General features: G+C 41.5%; 1 protein-coding gene across 7 annotated transcripts in view; it reads left to right on the plus strand.

Annotated features, from left to right (window-relative positions):
- Positions 1-24,296, plus strand: part of fam184aa (family with sequence similarity 184 member Aa) — an 80,703-nt gene that overhangs the window by 33,972 nt on the left and 22,435 nt on the right. For 4 of the 7 annotated variants that reach the window (XR_008078902.1, XR_008078899.1, XR_008078900.1 and 1 more), the window contains exons 8-11: positions 9,067-9,188; positions 10,229-10,379; positions 20,533-20,745; positions 23,305-23,668. Coding sequence is in view for 3 of the 7 variants with exons in the window: in XM_035800816.2 (XP_035656709.1) it covers positions 9,067-9,188; positions 10,229-10,379; positions 20,533-20,745 (486 nt within the window). In the remaining 4 variants the exon portion in view is untranslated. The remainder of the gene's footprint in view (positions 1-9,066; positions 9,189-10,228; positions 10,380-20,532; positions 20,746-23,304; positions 23,669-24,296) is intronic. The other 3 variants (XM_035800816.2, XM_035800800.2, XM_035800807.2) reach the window with 1 other exon arrangement.

A 24,296-nucleotide genomic window follows, 5' to 3' on the forward strand; every position in this document is an offset into this window, starting at 1 on the left:
TTAATATTTACAGCCCATTTGGAAAATATTCAGATCCCTTCATTTTTTCAAAATGTTAAGGTTTTCCTCAATCTACACACAAATCCCCATAATGACAAAGCAAAAACAGGTTTTTAGACATTTTTGCTAAGTTATTGATGCACCTTTGGCAGCGATTACAGCCTTGCTTCTTCTTGGTTATGACGCTACAAGCTTGGCACACCTGTATTTGGAGAGTTTGTCCTATTCTGCTCTGCAGATCCTCCCAAGCTCTTTCAGGTTGTATGGGGAGCATCGCTGCACAGCTATTTTCAGGACTCTCCAGAGATGTCCGGGCTCTGGTTGGGCCAATCAAGTACATTAAGAGACTTGTCCCGAATCCACTCCTGCGTTGTTTTGGTTGTGTGCTCATGGTTATTGTCCTGTTAGAAGGAAAACTTTCGCCCCAGTCTGAGGACCTGAAGTCCTGAATGTTCCGGAGCAGGTTTTCATCAAGGATCTCTCTGTGCTTTGCTCCGTTCATCTTTCCCTCGATGCTGACTAGTCTCCCAGTCCCTGCCGCTGAAAAACATCCCACAGCATGATTCTGCCACCACCATGCTTCACTGAAGGGATTGTATCAAAAATCGAACAAAATCGTATTCGTCACATGCGGTTAAATGCTTACTTACGAGCCCCTGACCAACAATGCAGTTTAAAAAAATACAGATAAGAATAAGAAATAAAAGTAGCAAGTAATTAAAGAGCAGCAGAAAAATAACAATAGCGAGACTATATGCAGGGGGTACTGGTACAGAGTCGATGTGTGGGGGCACTGGTTAGTTGTGGTAATATGTACATGTAGGTAGAGTTATTAAAGTGACTATGCATAGATGATAACAACAGAGAGTAGCAGTGGTGTAAAAGAGGGGGGGGGGCAATGCAAATATTCTGGGTAGCCATTTGATTAGATGTTCAGAAGTAGAAACTGTTTAGAAGCCAGGTGATGAATTGTGGCTGGTTTCCTCCAGACGTGACGCTTGGCAGACAAGCCAAAGAGTTCAATCTTGGTTTCATCAGACCAGATAATCTTGTTTCCCATGGTCTGAGAGTCCTTTAGGTGCCTTTAGGAAAACTCCAAGTGGGCTGTCATGTGCCTTCTACTAAAGAGATGGTTTCGTCTGGCCACTCTACCATAAAGGCCTGATTGGTGGACTGCTGCAGAGATGGTTTTCCTTCTGGAAGGTTCTCCCATCTCCACAGATGAACAGTGAAGAGGCAACCCCAGGATGCTGAAGAGGCAGAGTTGAAAAGAAAAATCCATATATCAGACTGGCCAATAAAAATAAAAGATTAAGATGGGCAAAAGAACACAGACACTGGACAGAGGAACTCTGCCTAGAAGGCCAGCATCCCGGAGTTGCCTCTTCACTGTTGACGTCGAGACTGGTGTTTTGCAGGTACTATTTAATGAAGCTGCCAGTTGAGGACTTGTGAGGTGTCTGTTTATCAAACTGGACACTAATGTACTTGTCCTCTTGTTCAGTTGGGCACCGGGGCCTCCCACTCCTCTCATGGATGACCATGAGATATACCTGCTGGAGCACGTACTACGGGTGGGTATGGTTATCGTGAACCGTGAGCTGAGATAAGACAGAGCGTTACCTATCAAAGACTCATAGATGACCTGGAGCCAGTGGGTCTGGCGACAAATATGTAGTGAGGGCCAGCCGACGAGAGCATACAGGTCGCAGTGGTTGGTGGTATATGGGGCTTTGGTGACAAAACGGATGGCACTGCGATAGACTACATCCACTTTGCTGAGTAGAGTGTTGGAGGCTTTTTGTAAATGACAACGCCAAAGTCGAGGATTGGTAGGATAGTGGGTTTTTGGGTTTTACGAGGGTATGTTTGGCGGCGTGAGTGAAGGAGGCTTTTTTTCCGAAATTGGAAGGTGATTCTAGATTTATTTAGAAAAAGAAGTTAAAAAAAGGAGTTAAAAAATATTTTAATCCTAGAGGAAAACCTGGTTGGTTCAGTCTGCTTTCCAACAGATGCTGGGAGACAAATTCACTAATCAGCAGGACAATATCCTAAAACACCAGGACAAATCTACACGGGAGTTGCTTACCAAGACGACATTGAATGAATGTTCCTGAGTGGCCTATGGCCTATGGCCTATGCCTATGGCAAGACTTGAAAATGGCTATAGCAATGATCAACAACCAACTTGACAGAGATTGAAGAATTGCACAGTCCAGGCGTGCAAAGCTCGTATAGACTTACCCAGAAAGAGTAACAGATGCCAAAAGTGCTCCTACAAAGCATTGACTCAGGGGTGTGAATACTTAGGTACATTTAAATATTTCTGTATTTAATTTTCAATAAATATGCAAACATTTCAAAAAACATGTTTTCACTTTGTCATTATGGGGTATTGTGTGTAGATGGGTGAAATCTGAGAAGAAAAATCTGTTTAATCAATTATGAATCCAGGGTGTAACATAACAAAATGTGGAATAAATCAAGGGGTATGAATACTTTGTGAATGCACTGTCAGTCTGTAATGTCTATGTTGATGTTTTAAATGTATGTCAATGATTAACTATTTTAGTGTTTTATGTCTTTTTGCTGCATGGTACCCCAGGAAGACTAGCTGTCGCCATCGGCGTCAGCTAACGGGGATCCTAATAAAAATCATACATTCAGACTGAGATTCAGGATGTCATTGACATTAGAGAGCTGCAACTCCTATCACATGTCAAGGCCCACTAAGTCGATGGAATTTCTTGTCAATGAGTGTCAGGTTGTGTTGGTTCATTATAGTGAACAGCTGCCTTATGTTCTTGTGACTCGTTTCAGGAAACTAGGCATATGTTGCGGGTCACTACTTCACATTTGAATGTGAACTTTTTAAAATGTTTTATCAAAATGCGTTTTTGGCAGAAATGCCTTTTGGAACGTGAACTTTCATGTGCCTTAATAATAAACTTGTATGCCATCTGTAAATACGAATAAAATGGTTCAATTACGAGCCTAGTTGGTTTAGCCACAGAAAAATACACCAACTTTCCCGCTAGCCATGATTGGCTGAGATAATGAGTTGGCGGGACATGAGTTGAGTCGAGAGATGAGTTTGGATTCGTCTGCCATATAGCATGTTTCTGTCTATTAGAGCTGGTCAGTATGTGTAGGTAATCCTGTCTAACTCAACTTTTTTATATATATATATATATCACATAGTAGAAGTGCATAAGGGTTGCTCTCCACTTTCTGGAGGAGTTTTGAATCAGTGGAATTTGAGTACGATAGCTAAGGAGATATGGAAAAAACACCTGTTTCCGGATTACATCTTCAATCTAAGGGTAACATTTACATTTAAGTCATTTAGCAGATGCTCTTATCCAGAGCGACTTACAAATTGGTGCATTCACCTTATGACATCCAGTGGAACAGCCACTTTACAATAGTGCATCTAAATCTTTTAAGGGGGGGGGGGGATGAGAAGGATTACTTTATCCTATCCTAGGTATTCCTTAAAGAGGTGAGGTTTCAGGTGTCTCCGGAAGGTGGTGATTGACTCCGCTGTCCTGGCGTCGTGAGGGAGTTTGTTCCACCATTGGGGAGCCAGAGCAGCGAACAGTTTTGACTGGGCTGAGCGGGAACTGTACTTCCTCAGTGGTAGGGAGTCGAGCAGGCCAGAGGTGGATGAACGCAGTGCCCTTGTTTGGGTGTAGGGCCTGATCAGAGCCTGGAGGTACTGAGGTGCCGTTCCCCTCACAGCTCCTAGGCAAGCACCATGGTCTTGTAGCGGATGCAAGCTTCAACTGGAAGCCAGTGGAGAGAGCAGAGGAGCGGGGTGACGTGAGAGAACTTGGGAAGGTTGAACACCAGACGGGCTGCGGCGTTCTGGATGAGTTGTAGGGGTTTAATGGCACAGGCAGGGAGCCCAGCCAACAGCGAGTTGCAGTAATCCAGACGGGAGATGACAAGTGCCTGGATTAGGACCTGCGCCGCTTCCTGTGTGAGGCAGGGTCGTACTCTGCGGATGTTGTAGAGCATGAACCTACAGGAACGGGCCACCGCCTTGATGTTAGTTGAGAACGACAGGGTGTTGTCCAGGATCACGCCAAGGTTCTTAGCGCTCTGGGAGGAGGACACAATGGAGTTGTCAACCGTGATGGCGAGATCATGGAACGGGCAGTCCTTCCCCGGGAGGAAGAGCAGCTCCGTCTTGCCGAGGTTCAGCTTGAGGTGGTGATCCGTCATCCACACTGATATGTCTGCCAGACATGCAGAGATGCGATTCGCCACCTGGTCATCAGAAGGGGGAAAGGAGAAGATGAATTGTGTGTCGTCTGCATAGCAATGATAGGAGAGACCATGTGAGGTTATGACAGAGCCAAGTGACTTGGTGTATAGCGAGAATAGGAGAGGGCCTAGAACAGAGCCCTGGGGACACCAGTGGTGAGAGTGCGTGGTGAGGAGACAGATTCTCGCCACGCCACCTGGTAGGAGCGACCTGTCAGGTAGGACGCAATCCAAGCGTGGGCCGCGCCGGAGATGCCCAACTCGGAGAGGGTGGAGAGGAGGATCTGATGGTTCACAGTATCGAAGGCAGCCGATAGGTCTAGAAGGATGAGAGCAGAGGAGAGAGAGTTAGCTTTAGCGGTGCGGAGCGCCTCCGTGATACAGAGAAGAGCAGTCTCAGTTGAATGACTAGTCTTGAAACCTGACTGATTTGGATCAAGAAGGTCATTCTGAGAGAGATAGCAGGAGAGCTGGCCAAGGACGGCACGTTCAAGAGTTTTGGAGAGAAAAGAAAGAAGGGATACTGGTCTGTAGTTGTTGACATCGGAGGGATCGAGTGTAGGTTTTTTCAGAAGGGGTGCAACTCTCGCTCTCTTGAAGACGGAAGGGACGTAGCCAGCGGTCAGGGATGAGTTGATGAGCGAGGTGAGGTAAGGGAGAAGGTCTCCGGAAATGGTCTGGAGAAGAGAGGAGGGGATAGGGTCGAGCGGGCAGGTTGTTGGGCGGCCGGCCGTCACAAGACGCGAGATTTCATCTGGAAAGAGAGGGAGAAAGAGGTCAGAGCACAGGGTAGGGCAGTGTGAGCAGAACCAGCGGTGTCGTTTGACTTAGCAAACGAGGATCGGATGTCGTCGACCTTCTTTTCAAAATGGTTGACGAAGTCATCTGCAGAGAGGGAGGAGGGGGAGGGGGAGGAGGATTCAGGAGGGAGGAGAAGGTGGCAAAGAGCTTCCTAGGGTTAGAGGCAGATGCTTGGAATTTAGAGTGGTAGAAAGTGGCTTTAGCAGCAGAGACAGAGGAGGAAAATGTAGAGAGGAGGGAGTGAAAGGATGCCAGGTCCGCAGGGAGGCGAGTTTTCCTCCATTTCCGCTCGGCTGCCCGGAGCCCTGTTCTGTGAGCTCGCAATGAGTCGTCGAGCCACGGAGCGGGAGGGAGGACCGAGCCGGCCTGGAAGATAGGGGACATAGAGAGTCAAAGGATGCAGAAAGGGAGGAGAGGAGGGTTGAGGAGGCAGAATCAGGAGATAGGTTGGAGAAGGTTTGAGCAGAGGGAAGAGATGATAGGATGGAAGAGGAGAGAGTAGCGGGGAGAGAGAGCGAAGGTTGGGACGGCGCGATACCATCCGAGTAGGGGCAGTGTGGGAAGTGTTGGATGAGAGCGAGAGGGAAAAGGATACAAGGTAGTGGTCGGAGACTTGGAGGGAGTTGCAATGAGGTTAGTGGAAGAACAGCATCTAGTAAAGATGAGGTCGAGCGTATTGCCTGCCTTGTGAGTAGGGGGGGAAGGTGAGAGGGTGAGGTCAAAAGAGGAGAGGAGTGGAAAGAAGGAGGCAGAGAGGAATGAGTCAAAGGTAGACGTGGGGAGGTTAAAGTCGCCCAGAACTGTGAGAGGTGAGCCGTCCTCAGGAAAGGAGCTTATCAAGGCATCAAGCTCATTGATGAACTCTCCGAGGGGACCTGGAGGGCGATAAATGATAAGGATGTTAAGCTTGAAAGGGCTGGTAACTGTGACAGCATGAAATTCAACCATGGCATCCGTGACAGGCGTCCACCCATGATGTATAAGGGTAAGAGAGTCTAGCTAGCTACATTTTCAGATATTACACATTTCTAATTTTGACAGTCGTTTTCATTTCAAGTTAACATGTACTTTAAGCTAGCTAGCTAACGTTAGCTGGCTGGCTCACTAGCTAAAGTTACGTGTATGATCTTATTATTCGTATCTCAGAGCCATTTGCTTTGCTATTTATTGAACCTGGTTGGTTAGCTACCTGCAGAGTTTTGCAGGGTAGTAACGTCATGAGTTGGGATTATGGTTCAATTGTTTACCTAGCTAGCTACATGTCTTAACAAAAGACTACTATGCAAGTAACCATGTCAATAGAATGTCCCTGCGACAACTGTCGATAGACATAGCTGGTAAATTTGCTCTGGCTATCTACTCTGATTTCAGCGCACTCTCGTCTGAATGTGCCATAGTGCTGAATAACTGATGAATTTACCTACGCTCAACAGCAGTTGAATATGGCCGGTGTCAGTAAACGTTGGCAAAAAAAAACGTAATTTGTTGATAGCAGCACAGTTGCAGTCACCAATGCTCTGGATAACATAAAAACAGCCTAACCAGCCCTGTTAGTGTGAGTAAAAGGGTCACTGAGCTGTTCTCTCATTTGTGTCTGGAAGTAGCTAGCAAGCTAGCCAATGTTAGCCAGTTAGCTTGGGTGTGGTTGTTAGGACAGAACACTCTGATTGACCCTTAAATAAATGGATGGTGCTAAAGCTTAAGATGGTGTGAATGATGCTGAATGGGTGAAGACAAAGAAGGGCTCTCCAATAGTAGTACCAAAACATCCAGAGGAAATTTGGATCAATCAAGTTGATCAACTTTTAAAGCATAATTACTTTCTCATTGTTCCTCAAATGCAGTGTTTGATATACCGTTTTGTAGCTTTGTGTTTTCTTTTATCCAATGTAAAAAAACACAATTGCGAATGTTGCAACATAAGACTGAATCAAGGCAGTCGGTCACACACCATAAAGTCAACATATACAGCAACTCCAAGGCAGAAAACCAGGATGGTAGACATGATTTTCTGGAAAAATAAATGTGCCTTCTCAACCTGAACGGCATAAGAGTGCATCGGAACGTCCCAATGTGCATCACGAATACAGTGAGCCAGCGTAAGGTCATGTTGCATTCAGGCAGCCATATTGGACTATCCGTGAATCAAAGCCTACTTCTACAGTAAATGATAAGGTGACTTAAAAGCCCAATCCTGGAGTGGGGGAAAATTGTAGAGCTAGGGAGAGGGTGCCTGAGTCCAGCGTTCGATTCTCTTTCCTTTCGTTGGAGCATTCTACATGTTGCAATAGGCCTTTAGAATAATGCAAAACATATAATTGACTCTATCCAACTTGATTAGCGGGAAACAAACCATGCCAGTCAGCCTACATATCCGGCCCATCGAATCTACACTATACCGAAACTGCCTTCACACATAAGAGTTAGCCAATAGTTTCGGGGGGCCCTAATGTTATTGCAAGTGTAGGGGCTAAACAAATAAATCCACAGAGGAACCTTTGACTGAAAAAAATGACAGTTTTCAGTGTCTGAGCCCATTTGTTTTCCTTCGAGACGATTTAGATTACAATAGCCACAACATAAAAAATGTAACTGTATTTCTGTCAGGCAGGACCATACAGCATTGAATGAGAGCAAATACGCTAATGCTGTTTCTTTGTGTATGTGGTGCAGACAACTGACTACTGGTATTTCAAATGTAAAAACTATTGGTTACATGACCTTATGTGGCCGATTCACCCTCCAGCCTGGCATATTATGTACTTTTTGAATTTAGGGGGCGTGTCACAATATCTATACATTTAAATTTGCCATAAAATATTTTTACACAACCATACTTTTAAAATATGGGATACATAAGAGACACGGTTGTGTTTTGTTCTAGCTCAGGTAGGGGTATCTCCAAAACTGAAGACCTTTTTGAGGTTTGGCCACTATCTTAAAAGAAAAACAGTTCATGGTAAAACCCTATCCCTCTGCAAATAACCCTTTAGGAATCCATTTTTCTAAGAGTGTATGGCTTCAATTATTTAGGCAAGCTTGGCTTAAAATAATTGACAAAAATCACAGTTGGTACATCATTGTGCACATGTTGTACACATCACAGTAGCCTACAGTTGGCAAAATAACTCAATTGATTAACGCTGCAATATGTCATTCTTTGGGAGACCCAACCAATTTCACGTAGAAATGTAAGTTATAGACCTGTCATTCCCATTCAAAGCAATTCTAAGAAGCGATAGATCTGTTCTATGCTCGCTCTTTCTATGCCTCCCGTTCATAAGTTTTGTTTTTGCGTCTTTTACTTTTGGTTTTGTACACCAGTTTCAAACAGCTAAAAACACAATTTTGGGTGTTATTAAAAATATATTTTACAACGGTTTAAATGGTGCAATGATTCTCTACACTATACATTGCTTGTTTTGTCCTATAAACTGGAGTTCAGCAAACTATTCAAATTTGAGTAAACAGGAAATGGCAGAGCAAGTTCCTGTATTCAACAAAGTCATTTTTGGACACAGAGAGACAAACATTTTGATTCTGTTTTTTTTGTGGAGATCTTCTATGTGTAAAGTAATGACACACTTAGTTGTTCTGAGTGGTCTGAGGCAGTCGTTAGCTTACAAGCGTTTTCAAGTGCAACATTAGTTACAATAGTTTTGGGAAACAGCTCTGAAACTTTGCGATGCTTCTACGGAGATTCTAACCATGAACTTAGCCTTAATATGCTTTTGGCAAACCTGTCCCTGGTTAATAACTTGGGTTGATGTGTAATTACAGAGTATATCCAAAGAGAAACAAAGTGGAACATTTATCATTATAATTTTGCTTTTGGTGTCAGTCTAAACTGCAGATTTTCCTCATTGAGAAGGAATTATTATATATATATTTTTTTAACCAAATGTTTAACTACATTTCCCTTTTCTGTACTCATAACTTATATTGTATCGTGCCTCAACTTCCCTGAACTTGTCTCTGGTTTGTCCACGTGTCCAGGAGGAGATTGAGACCCAGAAACAGCAGCATGAAGCCAGGGTAATGTCCATAAGGACAGAGGAGAAGCAGAAAATTGACAAAATGGCTGAAGACCTGGACCAAAAATGGACTTATGCTCTGAGGTAGGCCTTTATGTCAGCCAGTAGGTAACATCGTCCCTAAGCTATTGTGGGGGAGGCAGGGTAGCCAAGTGGTTAGAGCATAGGACTAGGTTGCAAGGTTCAAGGTTGCAAGTTCAAACCTCCGAGCCGACAAGGTACAAATCTGTCGTTCTGCCCCCGAACAGGCAGTTAACCCACTGTTCCTAGGCCGTTATTGAAAATAAGAATTTGTTCTTAACTGACCTGCCTGGTTAAATAAAGGTTAAAAAAAAAATAGTGCAGATAAGCCTGGAATAACAACTCAAATATGGCCTATGTGGTAGTGACTAAATAAATTAAAATTGTTTGGCAGAATTTGATTTTAGCAAATCACATGACTGCAAGGCGTGGCTCCGAATCAGAGGTTCACAAGATAGAGGAATGGGTTATGAGGTTCGGAGGGAGATTATTTATTAGAGTTAAAGCCAAGTGGGAGAGAGATGATTGATTAGAGATAATGGTAATGGCTACAGCAGGTAGCCTAGCGGTTCAATCAAATCAATCAAATGTATTTATAAAGCCCTTCTTACATCAGCTGATGTCACAAAGTGCTGTACAGAAACCCGGCCTTAATCGCCAAACAGCAAGCAATGCAGGTGTAGAAGCACAGTTCATAGCGTTGGGCCAGTAACCGAAAGGTCGCTGGTTCGAATCCTTGAGCCTGCAATGCAGTTTACCCACAACAACAACTGCTCCCCAGGCATGATGACATCGATTAAGGCAGCCCCCTGCACCTCTTTCATCAGAGGGGTTGGGTTAAATGTGCAAGACACATTTATAAATTGGTTATTTTTCTACTGGATCAGGACTTTTACCCACTCTTTCTATTGGGTTTACAAAGGCTTTGTTTGACTTGTTGATCTAGTAGACCTTTCAAGCATTGGGCTGAAGTGTCTGGTGAATGAGATTACCCAGTATGGCTGTGCAACCCAGAATCTGAGATGTAGTGTTTCAGGCTTCAGGATCATCAAAGTCTCTCTTTCTCTCTCTCTACCCATTCCTTCCCCTTACCCACTCTATAGAGAGGAGTTGAGGTTGCTGAAGGAGGAATTGACGGAGGAATATGAGGCTGACAGACAAGCCTCCTTGTCCCAGCTGTCTCAGCAGAAGGAGCTGGAGTTGATGGCGGCCAGGGAAGGCTGGCAGAGGAAAGTGGAGGACCTGCTGGAACAGGTAGTGTAACACACTCCCTTTCGCATTGTCACGATTTTCAGTATCACAGTACTTTTGAGTAAGAAAAGAAAACATGAAGCAGACTGGATGTCCTGAGGGAAATGGTTTTAATTTTAAAATGTGGATTTATGTTGTCACATTTGTTAATTTTTCAAGCTATAGCCACCATTTTACTTGAATCAGGTTTGTAAATGACCATAGAGTTTAGTCTGTGTCTTGTTTTCTTTTTTTTGCCATGACAAATGTAGTATCATATCATCAGGATACTGGGATTGTAACAACACTACAGCCTGTTGAACACGTCACACACTCACACTGCACCAAATACCCTAGTTTCAGACTCCTAATTATCCTTACACTTCATAATATTCTAACCACTTCCATGCCAGTCGGTAGAACTTGTGTTTTATCTCGGAACACTCAAGTTGCTTTCTCTACCGACTGTAGGATAAAAGGAGCATGAGGTGTTTAGCCACACTCGGTGGACACCTGAATGGCAATGTGTCCAGCCTGAGACATGCCAGTTTTATCGTATCTTGATTATTGCCCAGTCATATGGTCTGATGCTGCAAAGAAGGACATAGAAACACTTCAGCTGGCCCAGAACAGTCTTGCTCTTCAGAGGGCTAAAGTATGCATGACGGTTTCTCTTGGCTAAAACTAGAGGAGAGACTGAATGCATCACTTCATTCCAAATTGTTTGCATAGTCAACTTACACACAGCAATGCAATAACACACACACTTACCCCACCAGACATGCCACATTTCACAGTCCTCAAATCCAGAACAAATTCAAGAAAACATACATTATTATATAGAGTAGGGGTGTGAACATTTAAATGTTAAAACGTTTAAACTAAGTTGGGATCCTTAATGTTAAGAAAAATCCATATCCGAAAGACAATGTGTATATATATTTTTTCTTCACTTAACTGCACTGTGATTTTAATTATCACAAACATATAATTTTCTGTGTTATAGGATATAAAGGCCTAGGAAAGTTGTGTAATTAAAATAAAACGGAAAATAGGCTAACTATTAGAGTTTTAGCAACTAGGAAATAACAAAAAAATACCCAGCAAAATCCGTGACCACTCTTTGGAAAGGGGAGACTCTCACAACCCCCACAAGTGTCAGAAAGACTTGTCTGAAGTACTGTCGATGTGCCAACTTCTGTTTGGTAGCGCCCAAACCATTTTGGTTACAAACAAATGGGACCCCACTTTAGAAAGGGGAGGTTCTCAAGGGTGCATTTTGCTATAGGACCCTCACAAGTGTCACGGGACACATCTGAAGGTAACTGGTACCAGTTTTTTTTTAAACAAATAGAAGTATGAAGGTAGTTTTGTGCCTACCAAAAAAAGGGGTTAAATATTTGTTAAAATAACATTTATATATCCTAGATTTAGGACAGACAGTTCAAAACCTCTGTTTTCCCATTTATGAATTTGTTATTCAATGCATTTCTATGGGCTTTAGTTGTGAAGGCCAAAATCTATATTTTATCAAATGCTTTTGATATATCTGCAGTACCAGTCAAAAGTTTGGACACCTACTCATTCAAAGGTTTTTCTTTATTATTTACTATTTTCTACATTGTCGAATAATAGTGAAGACATCAAAACGATGAAGTAACACATATGGAATCATGTAGTAAACAAAAAAGTGTAAAAAAATCGAAATATATTTAATCTTTTAGATTCTTCAGAGTAGCCACCTTTTGCCTTGATGACAGATTTGCACACTCTTGACATTCTCTCAACCAGCTTCACCTGGAATGCTTTTCCAACAGTCTTGAAGGAGTTCCGACATATGCTGAGCACTTGTTGGCTGCTTTTCCTTCTCTCTGCAGTCCAACTCATCCCACACCATCTCAATTAGGTTAAAGTCAGGTGATTTGTGGAGGCCAGGTCATCCGATGCAGCACTCACTCTGGGTCTTCTTTTCCTCCTCTGGGCCGTCCTCATGAGAGCCTCTTTCAAAGTTCTTGCATTTTGTGTATTGACTGACCATGTCTTCAAGTAATGATGCACTGTCATTTCTCCTTGCCGATTTGAGCTGTTCTTGCCATAATATGGACTTTTACCAAATAGGGCTATCTTCTGTATAATACCACCCCTACCTTGTCACAACTTAACTGATTGGCTCAAACACATTAAGAAAAAAATACATTGCACAAATTAACAAGGCACACCTGGTAATTGAAATACATTCCAGGTGACAACCTAATGAAGCTGGTTGAGAGAATGCCAAGAGTGTACAGAGCTGTCATCAAAGCAAAGGGTGAGTACTTTGAAGAACCTCAAATATAAAATATATTTTCATTTAAAACTTTTTGTGGTTACTATATGACTCCATATGTGTTATTTCATAGTTTTGATGTATTCACTATTATTCTACAATGTAGAAAATTGTACAAATAAAGAAAAATCCTGGAATGAGTAGGTGTGTACAATCTTTTGACTGGTACTGTGTGTGTGTGTATATACAGTTGAAGTCGGAGGTTTACATACGCCTTAGCCAAATACATTTAAACTCTGTTTTTCACAATTCCTAACATTTAATCCTGGTAAAAAAAATCCCTGTTTTAGGTCAGTTAGGATCACCACTTTTTTTTAAGAATGTGAAATGTCAGAATAATAGTAGAGAGTGATTTATTTCAAATTTGATTTCTTTCCCCAATTGGTCAGAAGTTTACATACACTCAATTAGTATTTGGTAGCATTGCCTTTAAATTGTTTAACTTGGGTCAAATGTTTCGGTCTACAGGTTCATCTGCCTCACCTAAAACACATTCTTGTGGGAAGCTGCTATAGACCGCCATGTGCTAACAGTCAGTATTTGTATAATGTGTGTGAAATGCTTGATAATGTATGTGATATCAACAGAGAGGTATATTTTCTGGGTGATTTTAAATATTAACTGGCTCTCATCAACTGCCCACTCAAGAAAAAACTTCAAACTTTAACCAGTGCCTGCAACCTGGTTCGTGTTGTCAGTCAACCTACCAGGGTATTTACAAACAGCACAGGAATGAAATCATCAACATGTATTGATCACATCTTTACTAATGCTGCATACATTTGCTTGAAAGCAGTATCCAAATACATAAGATGTAGTTATCACAGTATAATAGCCATATCTAGGAAAACCAAAGTTCCCAAGGCTGGGCCTAATATAGTCTATAAGAGGTCATACAATATGTTTTGTAGTGATTCATATCTTGATGATGTGAAGAATATTTGCTGGTCTTAGGTGTGTAATGAGAAGCAACCAGACACTTGACACATTTATGAAATTGCTTATTCCAGCTACTAATAAGCATACACCCATTAAGAAAATGACTGTAAAAACTGTTAAATCCCTGTGGTTTGATGAGTAATTGAGAAATTGTTTGGTTGAGAGGGATAAGGCAAAAGGTATGGCAATTAAGTCTGGCAGCCCAACTGATTGGCAATGTACTGCAAAGTAAAAAATCATGTGACTAAGCTAAATAAAAATTAACTTTGCTATGAAACAAAGAATCTATATAAAGCATGATAATAAAAAGCTTTGGAGCACCTTAAATTACATTTTTGGGGAAAAAGCCAACTCTGCTGTAACGGTTCTCTTGGTGTGAAGGAAAGTCGGACCAAAATGCGGCGTGTAGATTACGATTAATGTTTAATGAAAAAACACACTAAACACAAACACTACAAAACAATAAACGTAACGAAAACCGAAACAGCCTATACTTGTGTAAACTAACACAGAACAAGGACACTAAGGACAATCACCCACGACAAACTCAAAGAATATGGCTGCCTAAATATGGTTCCCAATCAGAGACAATGATAAACACCTGCCTCTTAATTGAGAACCACTCCAGACAGCCATAAACTTTGCTAGATCATCCCATTAGCTACAATCCCAATATATACACACCACATACAAAAACCCATGCCACACCCTGGCCTGACCCAATACATGAATATAAACACAAAATACTTCGACCAGGACATCTGCTCCATTATTCATTTAATCAGATGGCTCATTTATCACAAAACCCACTGATATTGCCAACGACTTGAATGACTTTTTCATTGGAAAGATAAACACACTTAGGGATGACATGCCAGCAACAAACGCTGACACTACACATCCAAGTATATTTGACCAAATTATGAAAGACAAGAAATTGAACTTTTGAATTCCGTAGTCAGTGTGGAAGAGGTGAAAAAAGTATTGTTGTCGATCAACAATGACAAGCCACCGGGGTCTGACAATCTGGATGGAAAATTACTGAGGATAATAGCGGATGATATTGCCACTCCTTTTTGCCACATCTTCAATTTAAGCCCACTAGAAAGTGTGTGCCCTCAGGCCTGGATGGAAGCTAAAGTCATTCCGCTACCCAAGAATATTAAAAACACCTTTACTGGCTTAAATATCTGACCAATCAGTCTGTCACCAACCCCTAGTTAACTTATGGAAAAAATAGTGTTTGACCAGATACATTGTTATTTCACAGTAAACAAATTGACCATGGACTTTTAGCACGCAAATAGGGAAGGACACTCAACAAGCACGGCACTTACACAAATGACTGATGATTGGCTGAGAGAAATTGATGATAAAATTATTGTGGGGGCTGGCTTGTTAGACTTCAGTGCAGCTTTTGACATTATCAATCATAGTCTGCTGCTGGAAAAACATACTGTATGTGTTATGGCTTTTCACCCCCTGCTATAATGTGAATAAAGAGTTACTTGTCTAATAGAACACAGAGGCTGTTCTTTAAAACCTCTTAAGGATCGGACCCTTTTTTTTCAATTTTCGCCTAAATGACATACCCAAATCTAACTGCCTGTAGTTCAGGACCTGAAGCAAGGATATGCATATTGTTGATACCATTTTAAAAGGAAACACTTTGAAGTTTGTGGAAATGTGAAATTAATGTAGGGGAATATAACACATTACATCTGGTAAAAGATAAACATTTTTTAATCATCTGTGAAATGCAAGAGAAAGGCCATAGTGTACTATTCCAGGTTATGTGCAATTTAGCAGTGTATGTGCAAAGTTGTAGACTGATTCAATGAACCATTGCATTTCTGCTCAAACTGTTGTATCAAGACTACCCAAATGTGCCTAATTGGTTTATTAATACATTTCAAAGTTCATAACTGTGCACTCTCCTCAAACAATAGCTTGGTATTATTTCACTGTAATAGCTACTGTAAATTGGACAGTGCAGTTAGATTAACAATAATTTAAGTTTTCTGCCCATATCAGATATGTCTATGTCCTGGGAAATGTTCTTGTTACTTACAACCTCATGCTAATCACATTAGCCTATGTTAGCACAACCGTCCCGCTGGTGGACACTGATCCCATAGAAGTTAATGGAAGCCTGATCCCATAGAAGTTAATGGAAGCCTCTCAAATATAATACAGGTAGAAACAGGAATTCCCCAGTAGCTTGCTTTTTTCAATCTTTACTAACGACATGCCACTGGCTTTGAGTAAGGCCATGTATGCGGATGACTATACACGTCAGCTACTTACACCAACTGAAATGACTGAAGCACTTAACAAAGAGCTGCAGTTCGTTTCAGAATGAGTAGCAAGGAATAAGTTAGTCCGAAGTATTTCCAAACTAAAAGCATTGCATTTGGGACAAATCATTCACTACCCATAAACCTCAACTACAGCTCATAATGAATAATGTGGAAATTGAGCAAGTTGAGGTGACTAAACTGCTTGGAGTAACCCTGGATTGTAAAACTGTCATGGTCAAAACATATTGATACAACAGTAATTGAGAAGTCTGTCCATAATAAAGCGCTGCTCTGCCTTCTTAACAACACTATCAACAAGAAAGGTCCTACCGGCCCTGGTTTTGTCGCAACTAGACTACTATTCAGTCGTGTGGTCAGGTGCAGCACAGAGGGACTTGGGAAAATTGCAGTTGGCTCAGAAACGGTGCAGCACAGCTGGCCCTTAAAAGTACACAGAGAGCTAACATTAATGACATGCATGTCAATCTCTCATGGCTCAAATTGGAAGAGAGATTGACTTCCTCAGTACTGGTTTTTGTAAGAGGTGTTGACAAGCTGTCTGTTTAAAATACTAGCACACAGATCGGACACCCATGCAAACCCCACAAGACATGTGTAACAGTATAACTTTAGACCGTCCACTGGCCCATACCCGGGTGCGAACCAGGGACCCTCTGCACACATCAACAACAGTCACCCACGAAGCATCGTTACCCATCGCTCCACAAAAGCCGCGGCCCTTGCAGAGCAAGGGGAATCACTACTTCAAGGTCTCAGAGCAAGTGACGTCACCGATTGAAATGCTATTTAGCGCTCACCGCTAACTAAGCTAGCCGTTCCACATCCGTTACAATCACCCCCCGTTTGACCTTCCGTTACACATGCGCAACAAGACATGCCACCAGAGGTCTCTTCACAGTCCCCAAGTCCAGAACAGACTATGGGAGGCGCACAGTACTACATAGAGCCATGACTACATGGAACTCTATTCCACATCAGGTAACTGATGCAAGCAGTAGAATCAGATTTAAAAAGCAGGTAAAAGTACACCTTATGGAGCAGTGGGGACTGTGAAGTAACACAAACATAGGCACAGACATTTGCAAACAAACACATGATAGCATACGCACTATACACACACGTACACATGGATTTTGCGTAGTAGGTAGGTGGTAGTGGAATATGGGCCTGAGGGCGCACACTTAGTGTGTTGTGAATTCTGTAATGAATGTACTGTAATGTTTTTTTAAATTGTACAACTGCCTTAATTTCGCTAGACAGCAGCTAAATGTGATCCATATTAAATAGAAATACAAATGTCCAGTGCAGCTGTTTTTAACTCAATATCAAATCATTTCTGGGTAACAATTAAGTACCAAACTTTGATTGTTTAAAATTATCAAAAAGAAACCAAAATAGCTTCGTAGCAAAGAGCAATTTTTCAAGCAATAATTTTGCTAGGACTGTCTGGGAGTGGTCTGAGTGGGGAGGGAAAAACGATCTGTTTTTGGCAAAGAGGTTCAGAACTCTATTTCTTATTGGTCTAATTCACTGCCAGGCAGTCCAAAACTCCATCCCAAATAGGCAGAAATTTCAGGCGGTCTTACGCTAAAGGGACACCATCATCGTTTTCACAATTTCACAGTATTATTTCATGCTCACAGTGTGGAAATATATATAAAATACAGAAAAATCCAAAATGTTTGACTGCACTGGGCCTTTAAATCAATATCCTGTGGTTGCGGAATGGTGAAACTCAACACAGAAGTAGGACAAATCCAACACATGCAGACTTGTGGCAAAGCTACGCAGCCTAGCAGCAGTACAGTCTGCCTCCACTAAAAATGAATGACTTCTGCCGGATCGCAAAGATTTGAACGCAGTATGTCTGTAGCCTCCATTAGTTGCTGGCCTCTGCATTTTCTTGTGTTACATCCTGAATTTAAAATGGATTCATTTTAGATTTGTTGTCATTGGTTTACCCCATAATATCAAAGTGGAATCATATTTTTCTAAATATTTACAAATGAATAAAAAATGTCTTGAGTCAATAAGTATTCAACCCCTTTGTTATGACAAGCTTAAACAAGTTCAGGAGTAAAGACTTGCTTAACAAGTCACATAATAGGTTGCATGTACTCACTCTGACAATATTTTTTATTGACTGCCTCATCTCTGTACCCCACACCTACAATTATCTGTAAGGTTCCTCAGTCGAGCAATGAAATTCCAACACAGATTCAACCACAAAGACTACCTATTGGTAGATTGGTAAAAAAAAAAGCAGACGTTGAATATCCCTTTGAGAATGGTGACGTTATTAATTACACTTTGGATGATGTATCAATACACCCAGTCACTACAAAGATACAGGCATCCTTCCGCTCAGTGATTTCACCTTGAGGCCAATGGTTACTTTAAAAGAGTTACATAGTTTAATGGCTGTGATAGGAGAGAACGGAGGATGGATTAACAACATTATATTTACTCCACAATACTAACTTTTTTGACTGAGTGGGGGGGGATCCTGTACAGAATAAAAATATTTCAACACATGCATCCTGTTTGCAACAAGGCAAAAAGTACTGCAAAATAATTGGCAAAGCAATGAACTTTTTGTCCTGAACACAAAGTGTTACGTTTGGGGGAAATCCAATAAAACACATTGAGTACCACTCTCCATATTTTCAAGCATAGTGGGGGTTTCATCATGTTATGGTTATGCTTGTAATTGTTAAAGACTGGGGGTTCAGGATAGAAAAGAAATGCAAAGGAGTTAAGCAAAGGCAAAATCCTAGAGAAAAACCTGCTCCAGTATGCTTTTCACCAGAGACTGGGAGATGTATTCACCTTTCAGCAGGACAATAACCTAAAACTCAAGGCCAAATCTACACTGGAGGTGCTTACCAAGAAGACAGTGAATATTCCTGAGTGGCCAAGTTACAGTTTTAAATCTGCTTGAAAATCTTTGGCTTGATCTGAAAATGGTTGTCCACCAATGATCAGCAACCAATTTGACAGAGCCTGAAGGTTTTTGAAGAGAATAAATGGGCAAATGTTGCACAATCCAGGTGTGGAATGCTCTTAGAGACTTACCTAGTAAGACTCGCTCAGCTGTAATTGCTGCCAAAGGTGCATCTACAAAGTATTGACTCAGGGGTGTGAATACTTATGTGTATTAGATATTTCTGTATTTAATTTTAAATCAATTAACAAAAATGATTTCACTTTGTCATTATGGGGTATTCTGCTTCAATGGTTGAGATGTATTTATTTTGTACAAACAATAGTACGCAAGTATAAAAACACCATGGGACCACGTAGCCGTCACACCGCTCATCTTAGAGATGAACGTACTTTTGTGCGAAATGTCAATCCCAGAACAACAGCAAAGGACCTTGTAAAGATGCTGGAGGACACAGGTACTGTTTATACTGTTTATACTGTCTATATCCACAGTTAAACGAGTCTTATATTGACATAACCTGAAAGGCCACTCAGCAAGGAAAGAGCCACTGCTCCAAAACCTATTTATGGCGGACTATGGTTTGCAACTGCACATGGGGAAAAATATCATTATTTTTGGAGAAATGTTCTCTGGTCTGATGAAACAAAAACAGAACTGTTTGGCCATAATGACAATTGTTATGTTTGGAGAGAAAAGTGGGAGTCTTGCAAGCCGAAGAACACCATACCAACCGTGAAGCATAGGGGTGGCAGCATCATGTTGTGGGGGTGCTTTGCTGCAGGAGGGACTGGTGCACTTCACAAAATAGATGGCACCATGAGGAAGGAAAATTATGTGGATATATTGAAGCAACATCTCAAGACATCAGTCAGGAAGTAAAGCTTGGTCAAGGTATTGGAGTGGCCATCACAAAGCCCTGACCTCAATCCTATAGAAAGTTTGTGGGCAGAACTGAAAAAGTGTGCGAGCAAAGGAGGCCTTAAAACCTGACTCAGTTACACCAGCTCTGTCAGGAGGAATGGGCCAAAATTCACCCAACTTATTGTGGGAAGCTTGTGGAAGGCTATCCGAAATGTTTGACCCAAGTTAAAAGGCAATGCTACCAAATCTTAATTGTGTATGTAAACTTCTTACCCACTGGGAATGTGATGAAAGAAAAAAAGCTGAAATAAATAATTCTCTCGACTATTATTCTGACATTTCACCTTCTTAAAATAAAGTGGTGATCTTAACTGAACTAAGACAGGGAATTTTTACTCAGATTAAATGTCAGGAATTGTGAACAATTGAGTTTAAATGTATTTGACTAAGGTGTATGTAAACTTCTGACTTGAACTGTATATTTTATTCCTCCCCTAGGTAGAGTGTTAAGATGACTTTGTAATGAAAAGTGCTATAATATACAAATATAATAATAATTGTATATATTGTTTTTATATATTGTTTTTTTAATTTTTTATTAATACACTGCAGGGGAAAAATTAAGACGAATGGCACATTCATGGTTGTGTTCCAAATGTCACCCTCTTTCCTATATAGTGCACCGTCTGACCAGGGCCCAAAGTAACGCAATACAGGGAATAGCGTGCCATTAGGGACACATAGCATATAACACACCACTCCCTCTTATCCCTTTCTCTCCAGATCTCCCTGCTGAAGCAGAGTCTGGAGCTACAGCTCTCCCAGTCCCAGGGCGCGCTGCAGCAGCTGCAGGCCCAGTTCAGCCAGGAGAGAGAGCACCTGAGCCAGCAACTCCAGGAGCTGCAGCTGGAGCACCAGCGCAGAGAGCACCGGCTGCAGGAGGCTCAACGCTGCGCCCATGGCACACTGGAAGACGCACGCCAGCACCAGCTCAGGGTGAGAGAATAATACACACACACACCCCTCATATATATTGTGCAATCAGAAGGTATTCATACCCCTTGACTTATTCCAACAAAAATTGTGTTACAGCCTGAATTCAAAATGTATGAAAATTGTATCTCAACATTTTACACATATTACACCATCATGACAAAATGAAAACACGTTGAATTTCTTTTGTTGCTATTTATTGAAAATGAAATACATGAATATCTCATTGACATAAGTATTCACACCCCTGAGTCAATACATGTTAGAATCACCTTTGGCAGCGAATACAGCTGTGAGTTCTTGAATAAGTCTGTGAGAGCTTTGCACACCTGGACTGTACAACATTTGCGCATTCTTCTTTTTGAAATTATTTTGTCAAGTTGGTTGTTGAGCATTGCTAGACAACCATTTTCAAGTCTTGCCATTGATTTTCAAGCTGATTAAAGTCAAAACTGTAACTAGACCACTCAGGAACATCAATGTTGTCTTGGTAAGCAACTCCAGTGTATATTTGGTCTCGTGTTTTAGGTCATTGTTCTTCTGAAATGTGAATTTATCTCCCAGTGTCTGTTGGAAGCAGACTAAACCAGGTTTTCCACTATGATTTTGCCTGTGTTTAGCTCTGTTCCGTTTCTTTTTATCCTAAAAAAAAATCCCTAGTCCTTGCTGATCACAAGCATACCCATAACATGATGCAGCCACCACCATGCTTGAAAATATGAAAAGTGGTACTCTGATGTGTTGTGTTGGATTTGCCTCAAACATAACAATTTGTATTTAGGACATAAGTTAATTTCTTTGCCACATTTTTTGCAGTTTTACTTTAGTTCTTTATTGCTATCAGGATGCATGTTTTGGAATATTTCTATTCTATACAGGCTTCCTTCTTTTCAGTCTGTCATTTAGGTTAGTATCGTGGACTAACTACAATGTTGTTGATCCATCCTCACTTTTCTCCTATCACAGACAATAAACTATTGGCCTCATGGAGTATTCCCAGATAGGTTTCCTTCCTCTCTCCGTCATCTGTGTTAGGAAAGACCCCTGTATCTTTGTAGTGACTGGGTGTATTGATACACCATCCAAAGTGTAATTAATAACTTCACCATGCTCAAAGGGAATTTCAATGTCGGCTTTTTACATTTGTTTCCCATCTACCAGTAGGTGCCGTTCTTTGAGAGGCAGTGAAAAATCTCCCTGATCTTTGTGGTGGAATCTGTGTTTGAAATTCACTGCTCGATTTAGGGACCTTTAGGGACCTTAAAGACATTTGTATGTTTGGGGTACATGCAACTTAATATATGACTTCATAAGCACATTTTTACTCCAGAACTAATTTAGGCTTTCCATAACAAATGGGTTGAATACTTATTGACAAAAGACATTTCAGATTTTCATGTTTAATTAATTGGTAAATGTTTTTGTCAAGGGGTGTGTATACTTTCTGAAGGCATTGTAAATACTTTGTACCCATACACATGCTCCATACACCTTACTCATTGACCATTGTTTCTCCAATAGTTTTTGTGGTATAAGACAGCATGTACTGTTAACCATCCCCTACTCTGTGTCTCCATATCCTATCAGAAACTTAAATGTTTTACATTTTAGTCATTTAGCAGACACTCCAGAGAGTAGTGAGCGCGTTCATTTTTATCCTTTTTTGTTGTTGTACTGGTCCCCCATGGGAATCAAACCCACAACCCTAGCATTGCAAGCGCCATGCTCTACCAACTGAGCTACACAGGAGATATACATTGTCAGTGTCACTCATCTGAAATGGTCACTGTGTCTCACTCTCCCTCTTTATCTCCCTCCCTCACACTCTCCCCTCCCTTTTTATCTGCCTCTCTAGTACCTACAGTAAATGCACTTTTAGCCAGTTTATTAGGTACACCACCCCGTTCATGAAAATGCTTTGGTCCTACAGACAGTGAGTCACGGGATCGCTATATAAAACAGGCATCGAGGCATTCAGTTACTGTTCGATTGAACGTTGGAATAGGCAACGCGAGGGACCTAGGGGACTTTGAGCTTGGTATGATCGTGAGTGCCAGGTGCGCCGGTTTCAGTATCTCAGAAACGGCCGGCCTCCTGGGCTTTTCATGCATGACAGTGTCTATGGTGTACAAAGAAACATCCCGTCAGCGGCAGTCCTGTGGGCGAAAACAGCTCATTGATGAGAGAGGTCCAGTGGCCACCAACACTGGACAATTGAGGACTGGAAAAACATTGCCTGAAAAATCCCAGTTCCTGTTGCGTCATGTTTGATGAAAGAGTCAGCATTTGGAGTAAGCAGCAGGAGTCCACAGGCCCCGTCATGCCTGGTGTCAACGGTACAGGCTGGTGGCGGTGGTATAATGGTGTGGGGAATGTTAGGTCCCTTGATACCATTTGAGCAACGTTTTAATGCCACACCTTGTAGAAACTTTGCCCTCCTGAGAATTCAGGCTGTTCTGGAGGCAAAGTGGGGTCTAACCCTGTTCTAGATGGGTGTACCTAATAAACCGAAATACTGAGTGTATTTCTCTTCTCTTTCTTATACCTCTCCATTTCCTCCAGCTGGCTCCTTCTCTCTCTTTCCCCTCTCTTCTCCTAATGTATCTATACCCCTGCTCCCTTTCCTTTCTTCCACTCAGCCCCCTTCCTCACTCCCTCTCTCCATTAGTCCATGTCCAGTTGGATTCATACCCATTCCCACCCTTGTGTCCATGTCACCATCTGGATGTGTCCTCTGACCTTAAGCCTCAGTCACCAAACCACAGAGCAGTGAGTTGGAAAAACTGCAGTGCTGCTGCTACCAGACCTGCTGATGTAATGGCAATTAATCCCAATTGAAAACCACTGCTGAATTGTTGCCTGTTACAAGAATGTGGGCTTCTTCAAGAAAGACTTCAGGCTCTAAAGAAAAATCATGGAGTTGCAGGTATAGTAATTGGATTTCAAGTATGCATCAAAGCAGTATTTATATTGTAGTGTGAAACAAAAGGAAGTTAGTCTGCATAATAATTCAAATAATATTCTGTGTTTGCGCAGTAAGGATATTGTTTTTGTCGGAAACCCAGTTACTAACTTTGATTGAATTGGGACCTTAATAACTCTACTGGCCTCTTACCTAACATATCAATCCATTTCATTTGTGAATACAGTGCAATATACCGTATCGACTAGCACCTGTTTCCGAAGGATCAAATTTGTTTCAATTGTAAAGAGGGTAGGTCGCTGTTGTAATAGAGCAGTGTTATCAGGACTAACCTCCAGTTAAATTAGATTGAACCCAGTAGAAAATCTTTGATGTAGAAAAAGCGGTATACAGAGGCTAACAGGCTCTATATTTGCCTCACACCCATGCCGGGGCCTTGAAAGCTATACCTCTTAAGTTACTGTTCCATATGAATTAACAGAACATTTTTTTTAAAACAACAGGCAGCTGCTTTTATATTAAAATGTATCTGGAGAAGAAAAAAGTTTGTTCTTCATAGTCACAGTGCAGCGCTTGGCCATAAAAAATAGCACATATTTCACTGAACAAAAATATAAACGCAACAATTTTT

The sequence above is a fragment of the Oncorhynchus keta genome, chromosome 2, assembly GCF_023373465.1.
Source record: "Oncorhynchus keta strain PuntledgeMale-10-30-2019 chromosome 2, Oket_V2, whole genome shotgun sequence".
Lineage (NCBI taxonomy): Eukaryota > Metazoa > Chordata > Actinopteri > Salmoniformes > Salmonidae > Oncorhynchus > Oncorhynchus keta.